The sequence below is a fragment of the Haliotis asinina genome, chromosome 3, assembly GCF_037392515.1.
Source record: "Haliotis asinina isolate JCU_RB_2024 chromosome 3, JCU_Hal_asi_v2, whole genome shotgun sequence".
Lineage (NCBI taxonomy): Eukaryota > Metazoa > Mollusca > Gastropoda > Lepetellida > Haliotidae > Haliotis > Haliotis asinina.
Genome location: NC_090282.1, coordinates 14,024,501 through 14,037,411, shown reverse-complemented (window position 1 = coordinate 14,037,411; position 12,911 = coordinate 14,024,501). Strand labels below are relative to the sequence as shown.

Sequence of the window (12,911 nt, the reverse complement as noted above, 5' to 3'; positions counted from 1 at the left end):
TTTCTAAGTTGTAACTTTTGTTTATTCCATTTATAGCCATAAATGTCTTGGGTTTCACGCTGCTTGATATACATTCATGTGCCATATTTTCGGTTGTCAGTCACCTAAATCACCTAGTTCTATTGATTAAAAAGCCCACGTATATCTTTGACAATTATTCTTGGAAACATTCAGGCACCAACACGACGGATGGGAGATCCGACCTTTGCCCCTAGAAAGAAAGCAAAACAAAACATCCTTTAAGTAACGCATCAAGGCTTAATGTGTTTTCGAGCTAGAAAAAAGCCACTTCATAAATTTATAATATCAGTAAAGCCAGAAAACCACTGTTGAAATAGATATATGTTGGATGAGTCAATTATTATGTATTCTTTTGTGCAATGTAACTGAATCTTCGATATTTACGAGTCCATTGTGTATACTTGTACTCATACAACTACATGCGTGGTCAGAGAGGTGACGATATGATGATCAGACGTGTTTGCGTTATTCGCAGTTCAATTTTTCCTGATATGTGAAGATCAGGAGACTAACAACAGCAAACCAAAACACCAAAAGAAATCATCACATACAAATAAAAACAAACAAACAAAAAAAAGTTAAAACCCAAACAGCAAGGTCACTGGATTGTCTGGTGCAGGTTTGAATATATAGAGACTGCCATCTGAGTGCTTCTTTAAACAAGGAACTCTCCAATTTCCAGAATCATGTTTGTTGTAGGGAAATATCTGCACAAACACCATCCTACTCTATAATGTTTTTTTTCAAACAGCAATGCATTAATCCCAATTATTTACCAGCATGGATGGCCAGCATGGGGTCCTGGTCAGCGCCACTGACACGTATGGCGGCGTGTCCACTTGCATCAACATGGACTGTTTTGCCAGTACACTTTCCGTTCACAAGGTCACCGGAAATTACATCGCAGTAGTCTCCAGACGGAAGTCCAGTGTTAAGTGTCTCTTCGAGATCGCCTCCCTCGAGATTAAAAGCAATAAAAGCTTTGTTCCCTCTCGAGAATGCTATCTGATAGTCTGAACCAGACCACCAGTTGTTCAACTCTGAGAGACTAGCAACGTTCCTGAAGGCAACCATGTTGTACATCGGGCGCCATCGGTGCTCACAAGTCCATCCGTTGCCACAGCTCATATCACTGGAATAAACAGAGAAGGAAACGTGAATGGAACCAATTTCCTAATAGTGCTTTTATTCAGTTGTCTGTGACGACATTAGGGTAATCGGTTCCAGGCAACTTTCAAGGCAGTAATGATTACACTGCATTGCACGCAAGGATGATGAGAGCAGATTAACCGAATACTCTGGCCAAAACATTTCCGGGAACAATGTTGTCTTAGTTATATTAGACTTTGCTGGATGTGTTGATGCTAGATGACATTCCTGGATGAGGATCAATAAAATTTATGATACCATGTTCAACTGTCTTCCGAATCCATTTCCATGCACGTGACATTTTGAGAACCGACGGTAAAAATATACCCAAAATATATAACATACAAGAAACTGACACATGGCTATAACTAAACGTCCATTGTCCGATTTCGACTTTGTCATAGGGTCATGTTTGTATTTTCTGTCAGTTAATGATGATACCGGGGCTGGAGGTAATAAGCAGAATCAGATAAAAGGCCCTCCGCATGTCAAGAAAGACATTCATGCAAAAATATTTTGCCAAAACATGAAGCCTTGATTTTGCAACAAACATACCTTTTGATGGTCACCGGCTTGGTGCTCATGTCACTGTTGTGAGGGGGTCCCTCATTAGTGTCAGTCAGTGAGAAGTCGTATGAGCTCATAATTTTGGGGAAGCCGTACGGATAGGCTAACATAAAGGCTGTAGCCAGCTTGTAAGCACGGGGCTCGAAGTGACTGAGGATGTCCCCAGGTGCGCCGTGATCTCCATGATCCCTCTGAGTGTCCTGGGTATCAATGAAGACGATTGTATCGTCAGATCTCATCATACCTTTGCCCCAGTCAGCCAGTAACTTCATAGCCTTTTGTTTCCTGTCGATAAAACAAATGCACAATTTGACAGTAAGCATACGAGCTACTGTTGGTTGCTTTGAACCATGAACCATGAATGAAATAGATGTTGTTGTTCCATAGGAAAGTTCCTCAAATCTGCCAATCTGTGTTTACTGAAACACAATTCTGAGACCATATCTGAATTTCACTAACAGCATATATGATGCTACAAAAAGTAGTGGGTATTCCATGTTTGGAATATATGATTTAGGAACCAATCTATATGAATGTATCTAGAACTAGAATATGATTATTTCATGCAAACATGTTGGTTCTTGCATATGCTTGCATATGCTTATTTAATGTGCGCATGAACATGGTCAGGGTAAAATCCGAATTTACAGTAAATGGGTCAGTGTGTTCATACACACCAAACAACATGTGGTGTCTGTCATGAAAGGAATGGCTACATGCAGTTCATCAGTAATCACACGTCTTTCAATGTGGAGATAAGTTGGTGAGTGAGTTTGGTTTTACGCCGCTTTTAGCAATATTCCAGCAATATCATGATGGGGGACACCAGAAATGAGCTTCACGCATTGTCCCCATGTCGGCGATTCGACATGACGTGCGAACGCTTAACCACGTTACACGTGTTAGAGTGAGTGGCCACACGAGTCATCTACACACATTGCATCTGCATATCCGACGTCAAAGTGTTATCCCGCAGTAAGGAGGGGGCGTAACGTCACTTTGGGAAAATTTTATGTGTTCGAATGTTCACTTTGACATAATAGGGGCAACAGAGGCTGCCATAGATGGAACGAGGTATTTTCATACCCTTAAGGTCAGACTAATAGTTTTGGGGGTGGACCGGTAATAATAGGGGTGGGATCATCGTGAGTGACAGAACAAATTTACATGTTATCTACGGAAGTGTCAATGAGCAAAACTGAAGTGACAACATACTGGGCTCACATTTGCGAAATGGACAGTACAACTGTACAACTGAGTGTACTTTTCTAGTCGCCGCCAGTACCACTTGCGTATACCTAGAGTCATGACACTTGTTCACTCAAACGTTTTTCACTAGAATCTGGTGCGATAGATGCTCCAGTCTCGAGGATCTCTGCAACTGACGATACTTATTTAGATATGGTCATTGCGCATTGTTACCTGAAGTACTTTGTGAGCTCGGCTCCATAGATGAAGTTTGTGACTCTTCCGCTACTAAGATACTGGTCGCCCGTGATTGGTTCACCATTTCCCGTGTCTATTACTTCTTGGAATACGAAGGGCCTCTTGTTGTGACCAAATGTCCCCGAAGGAAGGTCGTGAACTTGATCCATAATAGCTATAATATCTCCTAGAAGGAAATTTGGTACGAATGTCTATTATCTTTATTATTATAGACATAGTTTGTTATATATTACGTCCACTTTATCATATGGACTCATTTAGCGATATATACGTACGAAGTAAACATTTGAGATTACATAAACTGTCCTGTACGATGAATATGTATCTTGTTAAGAACATGTATTAATCCAACATCTGTAAGTGTGAGAGTTTAGTTTTGAGCCGCACTCAGCAATTCAGTGATCAACAGCATGAACATTGATCTACGCAGTTGGGATCCAGTGGCATGTGTCAACCAAGTCAGTGAACCTGACCACCCTATCCCATTTGTCGCCTCTTACAACGAACATAGTCGTCTTCACGGGCATTCAATATCTGTACAAACCTGGCCACATGTGCTTGGCAGCATCCAGCCTGAATCCAGCAATACCCATATCAACCAGGTGGTTCAGATAGGCAATAACTTTGTCTCTGACGGAGGTCTTGTCAAGTTTGAGATCTACGAGGCCAAGCAGTCTGCAGTTCCGTATCTCGTCAACATTCTGAAAGTCGTGGATGCTCAGGTCTGCGGTATGGCACGTTGACTCGTCGTTGAAGTCGGAGGGGCCAAATGGCACGCCCGGAAATTGAAGCGCACTCCCGTTGTACGTGCTGCCAGCAGTTCCATAGCCAGCGGCACTCGAGCTAGCCATATGGTTTATCACCGAGTCCCCGTATATTCTATAAATAATAGCGACACAACATTTTCCATATCCACTTACGCAGATTGGATCGTACAAATCTGAGTATGTCCTGAACTTGTGTTCATGAATCACTATCTAATAGTCATGATAAAAGGTGCCCCGGGCGTACACCCTTTACACCTGTCACAAACACACGCAAGGGTTACTGAGCCGCAGATACCACACCAACGCCTAGCACTTTTCTCAATTCAAAGTCAGCAGTGTATTCTCACACAAAGTTTAACATGAACCTCTCCCAGTTGTAGTCACGAGTAAAACAACATATCTTTTGGTTGATGATATAAATATAGAAAGGTGACATTCTCTCCAACACACAAAATAATCGGGAATGCTTACTCGACCAATCTCTTATTCAGTCATTCGATAACTAATAATTGTTATTTCCTTTTTGATTCTTGGTGTTGTGTTACAAGTGTGTATTTTCTGTGTATTGTTGTTAATTAACTGATAATTGTTATTGGGTCACGACGCTTAGTGTTTTGAATGATAATTGTGATGGATCACATTTCGTATGGTGGATGGTCAGCATTTTTGGGATTTTGGTAGCTGGCTGTCCGGGAATTATCTGCCCTTTGTTTTCTGTTTGTACTTCCGGGAGGCTGCCAGACATTTCTACGGTGTTGGCGATGGTCGTATAGTATTCCCAGAAATTATTGAGAATCATGTTGCGTCATGTAAGTCATTACGTTTATTAACTTCTGGCGTTTTACTTACATAAACATGTTAAAACATCATCCTTTTACAGTCTCAGTCTTGTTTTAGTACTTTGTTAGACCTCCTCGCTCAGCAATGCATGCCTGAATACGCCTAGGCACACTACCCATCAAAGTTTGTAGGTAATCGTGTGACAGGGTATCCCAATATTGGACCACCTCGGCCTTCATATCTTCAATATTTCTCAGTCCCTTTTGGTTTATTCTGTCCTTCATGACTCCCCACACATTCTCAATTGGGTTTAGGTCTGGGCTGTAACTGGGCCAGTCTAAAACTTGAACATTTTCGCCCGACAACCACTGTTTTGTGTAGCGCGCAGTGTGTTTTGGGTCATTATCATGCTGGAAAATCCAATCATCTTCATACAATGTTTGTGCTGTCGGAAGAAGGTGACCATTTAGAATGTCAACGTATCTTTCCTTTGTCAAGTTTCCCGTGAAAACACACAATGGCGTCACTCCGCGAGCCGATATGCCACCCCACATGTGAAACTTCGGGCTAGGTTTTGGTCGCTGGTAGATAGGTTTGACAGTATCTTTGGTCCAAATTTTCACACAGTTAGGGAAAAGCCAAACAGAACTTTCATCCGAAAAGAAAACATTATCCCAATCTTGATTTTCATGAGCCCGACACCAGTTTAAACGTTTTTCCTTTTGTGCATCTTTCATCAACGACGAGGGAATTCCACGTTTTTTCACCCAATTAAGTCTCTGTAATTCCTGCCTAACTGTTTCATTGCATACCTGAGGACTTCCTCTGCTAATCATTTCATTTCTGATGTTCTCAACACTTTTCAATTTGCCCCTACTCACAATCTGCCCAAGTCTTCGGCGATCCACAACACTGAATTTCCTAGGCCGACCTGCCCCTGTTTTGTGCTCTATCCCGGTTCCTGTTTGAATATTCTTCAAAGTTCTGTATACTGTAGACATGGTATTCCTCTGTCACTTTAGCATCAGCCTCACCCCTTTCAAAATCATCTAGAATGAGCTTTCTTTTCTCTCTTGCTGTAAATTCTGCCATGTCAACACAGGAAGCCGTCTGCTCTTGACCTAATGAGCTGCCTTCTAAGCCTTCAAGAGTTGTCTCCCTTATTTAGTATGCTTAGTGCATAGTGAAAGCCCTTTTTCCAATCTTAGCATCATTAGAAAAAAAAACAAAGATTTTCTCAATAATTTCTGGGAACACTGTATGTGCCCGAACGTTTGTGAATATATATAAAAAAAGGCTGGTTGACGTGTTGCGACGGACACATTCACATTTATTCACTAGAGTTTACATCGCCAACAAATCCGTCAACGCCGAAACTACTGTCAGACCACTCGCCGTGTTACATTCTGCATGACTGTTTCTCTCTGAGACTAACACTAAGACTTTGGGGAGTTTGCTATATTATATTTTGTTACCCATTGCCTTAGATTTTGTCGCATTTGTATTGTATTTGATATCGATATTGTGATATTGACTTGTGACTTTGTATAACCTGCTCTCATTGCCTTAATACAAGATTTGAATATTTTAACTTGTCATTGTTCTGTTTTGCTGGTTCACACGGGATTTCTTACATTGTTTGTCACGGTAAATTCTTAACCGTTACAGTTGAAATACACAGATTCTCCGTGGGTATTGAAGGATGCAGGATGTGGTTACTGGGGTATACAGGATCTGAGTGATTATACGGATTATATGGGGTTATTGAAGTATTCAGATTCTTTGTGGCTTATTACACCTCTCCTAGCGACTGTGGCTTTTGACTATCAGGATCAGTCAGTCAGTCAGTCACTCACTCACTCACTGAGTCACCCCTAGCATAAACGATTACATTTATTACTAGTATAATCCTGTCTGGACATCAGTGACTCAAACTTTCACTCAGTCACTCACTCTTTACATACCATTTCATCTATAACATTTCTCGTTAACCGATCCTGTGTGGTTGACAGTGAAGCTCACCTGACTCCGGCTCATCTCATGCACCTGTCTCACTCACTCACTCACTCACTCACTCAGTCATTCTCTGCATATAGTCTGGCTGAGAAACTAATTTACTCGTCCATGTGTGTGACATTCTTCTTTGACAGTCCTCTGTGTTAATGTGTGAAACTTTCCTGACTCCAACTTTGTTGCACCTGACTGAGTCACTAACTTATGCACGTGTGTCTTCTTTGACAAATTCCCGATCATGTGTGTAGCTCACCTGACTCCCACCTTGTTGCATCTGGCCACCATATCCTTCAGTTCTTGCTCAGTGCCGCTCCTCGTCTGCAGTTTGAAGCTGACAGGCTGGTACCTCTCCCACCATGGCCGATTAGGATTGGTGACGATCCGATTTTCATGAGGAGGAGAGATCTGTTATATCATGGTGGCTTATAATTAATCGAACAAACCAATATCTTCTAAAGCGCAAAGACACAAGAGTTCAAAAGCAACCAAATCTTCGGGAAGGGTGTTGACAGGAGGTAGGATGTACACATGGTTTACATGAAAACAAACAGCTTACATATGTTGGTGATGTTTAAGCATTTTAGGAAAATTATGAATTCATGATGAAAATAATAGGTATAAAACAGGTTGTACCATTTCTGTACCTAATGCCGATAGCTATCAGGCATTAATAGTTATAGGAGATCAAAATGTAGACTGTATTCTTGCTTATTAGTGGTCGATTTCAAGTTTCACCACGACAGCTCTAGGGGAAACATATCGTGTTATGCAGCTAACCTTTAGAGTGTTGATATCAAATACAGCCGATAAAATGGCAACCAATATGGCATCAGTCATCTTGAAATCAGTCCACCGTAAGAGCAACTGCCAAAATCCTAACCGTGTGTTTAAAGAACGTGTCATAATTGCTGACACGTAATCCAAAGAAGTCATCATGCCACATCATGTCATATCAAACAGGATGCGTTTCACTTTACATCGCTCCATACAATTATAAGGCTTAGCTCTTTTCAGAGCTCGTTAGTTGATAATATAAGTTTATAATATGTTGACAAGGTGACAAAATATATATACGTGTCAAGGAGGTGTAGAGTATTGCCATCGTGCTCGCGCGCGTGTGTGTCCATGATTGCAACCTTTTTCTCATGCATAAGAAATGTCTGCTGACTGAAGGCAGTATTTATTGTCAGATTCCGTCTATATCATGGATAGATGTAGTGATGCTACCAGATGAACGTTAAAGGTCGGTGGACAAGAACATTAGTGACGATAAGCTATGGAGAGAAGGCCACCTGGTGTCTCTCCTTGAAGCTAAGGAGACGTAGGCGATGTTGAGGGATTATTGTCGTTAATGTTGTGGGAGATGTACACAGTGAGATGGAATGTCCTGGTCGGCGTTATCACGACATAATCATGGCAACATCGTGTGATAAGAAGCGTACTGATGACTCAAGGAACATTAGCAAATTGAGAAGACTTGGCATTGAAAGACATATGATATCAATTTAAACGTCCACATGAGAGGTCCTCAAAGCATGTTTTGGTGTACTGAATCAGATTGTTTTATGAGATCGTTGTCCTGACAGTAAATGGACAACGGCATTTCCATAAGGGAGTGCTGTACTATTTCCATGTAACCTTCAAACCATAGGCAAGGTAAATAGCAGAGTGGCACGTCAAATGGATGAGGGCGACTGTGCTATACCTAGCGGATCCTGCAGGAACACCTACACACTTATCTAGATAACAGTTCCTATGATAGGTGAACGACCATTGTCGCCTTAAGCAAATAATTTACATTATCCTTAAAGGCAATATTCACTGTCAAATAACATTCTCCACTTGAAAACTCCTAGTATATATAACGTGATACCTGAACACCACAGTACCCGTATGGTGCAAGGAACCGCTCACATTCGTCAGCAATGTCTGTCCAACGCCACTCGAACAGGTGCGTGATGGCGGTGCGTCCTTTCGCACAGTTAGGGTCACTGTACATGGACCCAAGAGCTTTAGATATGAAGAAAAGATGTAAGAGCATCACAATGAGGAACACTCTAACAGGTGCGCGATACACGGTTCAGGTCACTGTACATGTGCCCTAACCTACAGACATGCTAAAAGATGTAAGAGCATTACAATACAGCACACTCTACAAGAGCACAGTATTTGCTTTTGTATCCTGCCATGTCATTTTATTTCCACTTCAAAACTACCCTCCAGACCTTCCCCACCCCTACCCCCGACATCAACACATCACGGCATTGATAAAGGTTAAATAAATAAATAAATAAATAAATAAATAAATAAATAAATAAATAAATAAATAAATAAATAAATAAATAAATAGGGAAAATGCGTGCTGTTGTTATTTCTGTGTGTGTATCGTTAGGTGAGCAAAGCTAGGATCAATTTTGATCAACCAACAAAACCTGGAGCCTTCATCTAACTCAGGTGCGTTTCAAGTCTGTTACAACACATTGCGACTGTCCTGACGTCAGAGATGAGTTCGTACAGTACATGGCAGCAGCAAAGGTGTTTCCAGAAGGGTGGAGCGTTTTCAAATACTGTGAAATGTGATTTATTTAAGTGTAGTGGTGCATATTATTGTACTTAATTTCAGCTTGAGTAAAGAACACAGTACTATAAATCTTCACGTTTCTGTGTGGAAAATCACTCACCCGTCGGCAGGATGAACGTCAAACACCACAGTGGAGCCATGTCAGTGGGTACTAGCTTGTTAGATAATGTAACTGCCTTATATAGACTGTTATCTGTACCATGATTGTACAGACACCATAGGTCGCGTCCTTCACCACTGTACATGTTGAAAACAGACATGACTCAACCTAAATTCTTTTTCACACAAATGATAAATTTTGACGGATGTGAACCGGACAGATTGAACCCTTTGTGCTCTATACTTCGACACTACGACACTTTCCAACTCTCCATGTCTACTCTACGACACAAGTGTACAGCACGTATGTGCTGTTGTACGCTCTACGACACTTCTGACACTATATATCTGCGCTATGGACACAATTTGCGCTACTACACAATTTATACACAACACGTCACAATTTAATTCTGGACTCACAAAAGTCCAGAAACTCTCCGCACTCTGGCCACTCTCCCACAAGGAATTTGGCAAAAATAATCATGCAGCTGTTATGTATATGTGCTAAGCATGAAAAAAATGCAAAAATGTTTTTTTTCGAAAACTTAGAATTTAAATTCGCTCGCGAACAGTGGCCAATGGGCGAGAATGTTTAATTTCGTCCAGAATAGATGTTTTGGAGGTTGTAAATGAATGACATTTTAACAGTTGCATGCGTTGAGCTTGTAAGATGTTTTAAAGATTAATGGAAATGGTAGAGAAGGACACCCCCACTTGGGAACTTGGCAACAGAGAGACGCCACGGTTCAGTGGTTACAACTGTACGGCCTTCTGTGCGCTCTGCTCAATGTATTAGGGATGGTGATGTAGATGAAGGCTACGCAGGAAAAGTAGGTGATGTGGGTATACTATATTCTGCACTATGACACAGTTGTACTCTCTACGTCTACACTTCGACATCTCCAGACACTATACATTTGCACTACGCTACCGTCAGGCACTATATTCTGCACTATGACACAGTTGTACTCTCTACGTCTACACTTCGACACCTCCAGACACTATACATTTGCACTACGCTACCGTCAGGCACTATATTCTGCACTATGACACTGTTGTACTCTCTACGTCTACACTTCGACACCTCCAGACACTATACATTTGCACTACGCTACCGTCAGGCACTATATTCTGCACTATGACACTGTTGTACTCTCTACGTCTACACTTCGACATCTCCAGACACTATACATTTGCACTACGGTGCCGTCAGGCACTATATTCTGCACTATGACACAGTTGTACTCTCTACGTCTACACTTCGACACCTCAAGACACTCTGCATCTATACCAACGGTATACGTAACACCAGCCTCTAGACTTGAATCTCGTCCGATACGTTACAGAAAATATACAAATGTTCTTGAACACAGTACATTACACTGTCATTACACCAGAATGACCTAAAAGTGCATCTCATAGAAGGGAATTTATCAATGTATCATCGATGTTTTCGAATGTAATGCTCTATAAACATGTTGATATGATCTATCCATCTCGTGTAGCTTTGGCCACAAATTGGGCTCCCCTGTATCGACTGTATTATGATATACCAAGACTGATTTACCGCTAAACCATAATTAGGCTTTAATGATGAATCTAGATATTGTAATGAATACTGTATGAGTAGGTATGGTAATACAAGGATTTATGAAGGCAGTCTTTCTGTGAAATTGGCTTGACAAAGGACTGCAGGGGATGATAAGACGGTCTCATTTCCGACTAGAGCATACTAATTATGGCATTGAATTTCTTGTGGTACTTGTGTCCAAACGCGTGATGAAGCAGAGAAACAGATGATTTTTGTGACAGACAGTGTGGGATCAATTTGCTGGCCATGATTTGAGGTTGGTTAGTCACTCTCCACTTCTGTGTGGTGATTGATCACGGGTGTGTACACAATAGTCAGAAGTGTGCTTAAAAGATGAGTTAGCATGTAATAAGCAGAAACGCAGCCCATGGTCAGCTGTCTCCATTGGAAAATCCGCTGGAAATGGTGGCATCCTCGAGTGACCATTCACGTCGCCTTTGTACAATGATCACCTATCTGAATGGGAATATAATACGCTGGATAATCGAGTTTACGTTTGCCAGGAACTGAACACCGTTCCAATCCAGTACTTCACTCCGGTGATAGAGTGGCAATATCTCGGTCGCCATGATTTGATAGGGTGTTTGTTTGTTGTCAGTGATATTCCAGATATATGTCGGGGGCCTGTAAACAATCCTGTCTCTACAAAACAATCCAATCTTTTGCATCAAACAACGATGTTGGGACATGACGACATATATGAACACAAACTCTCTACCGGATCGGCACGTGTACTCTATTAATCGAAGTGACCATGAATTGATATAATTCCTTCAAGCTGTTGCAAGTGTACACATTATTGACAGTACAAAAACGTATCGACAGAACACACACGCAAATGGACATATGGTGTTAGTGAGGTCAAACAATTTAACCTGGCGAATCATACAGTTTTATCCAATATGAAAGCAATCCCCAAACGTAAAGCTAATTATTTGCGTGAAATTGACTGAAACTTGAAGGCCATTTTGCTACTGACTACAATGATCTTAGCTCCTTACAATTGGTTCCGACCAATTGTAAGTTTTGATTGTAACTTACAATGATCTTAGCCTACAATCGCTTTGTGCAAGTGGATGGCGATTGTAGCCGAAGCCTAAGATCGCGATCTTAAGGATTTACAATAATTGCAGCTCTAAGATCGTTTTGTGCAAGTGGGCCCTGGAAGACATCACTCGTATGAAGTTGCATCACCAACCTTTACAGATCGGTTACTATGACGTCACAGTGAACTGACATGAATGATCTACATGCTTCTGAAGATTCTTAGCTTTAGCTGTATTTTATCCCCTACCGGGATGTTGGAACTTTTGTTTGCCTATTTTGTGTTGATTTCTTTTTTGCGCGCTTGGATTCCGTACATTCAATCGATACTCAAGCCATATGACGGCGGTCTGTAAATAATCACACAGTCCTGTGTTTGAACTGTGATCCATATGAAGGACATACAATCGACAAAGTCAGCGTGTCTGACCATTTGATGTCGTCATTCGCCTCTTTCTGAAGTGATGATTTGCTGAAGCCATTTCTAAGGGCAAATCAATACATTTCTTGTCTCTCATATTTAGTTTTTGGTATTTTTTCCTGATTTCTATACAATGTTAGTTGAAAACCTAAAGCCGGAAGCTGATGTGGATTCCTGAAGTCTTTATACATGGAAATTAAATTTATCAGTGAATAAACAAACAAACAAACAAATAAATAAATAAACAAGGAATTATCTTCATGTGGCCTAATCCGCATCGGCATTGATTCCCTTCTTGTTAGTGTTCTTGTCTTATCTAACTGACAGTGAAATTAATGAATTTCTCCAACCTGCACGAATATACAAAATACACATGACTGGTGATATATTTAAATTGATGTCGAAGCAAGTTATATTTAGCGACCAAAACAG

The 12,911-nt window shown here is 41.0% G+C and overlaps 1 protein-coding gene across 1 annotated transcript; it reads right to left on the bottom strand.

Annotated features, from left to right (window-relative positions):
* Positions 1-9,499, bottom strand: LOC137277504 (alpha-amylase-like). The gene is made up of 8 exons (XM_067809265.1): positions 9,425-9,499; positions 8,617-8,753; positions 6,997-7,148; positions 3,728-4,062; positions 3,160-3,349; positions 1,726-2,022; positions 798-1,153; positions 1-211 (listed from the first exon to the last, which is right to left on the bottom strand). The coding sequence occupies exons 1-8, from the start codon at positions 9,462-9,464 to the stop codon at positions 171-173; spliced, it is 1,548 nt and encodes a 515-aa protein (XP_067665366.1). The 5' UTR covers positions 9,465-9,499; the 3' UTR covers positions 1-170.
* Positions 9,500-12,911: the final 3,412 nt, after the last annotated feature.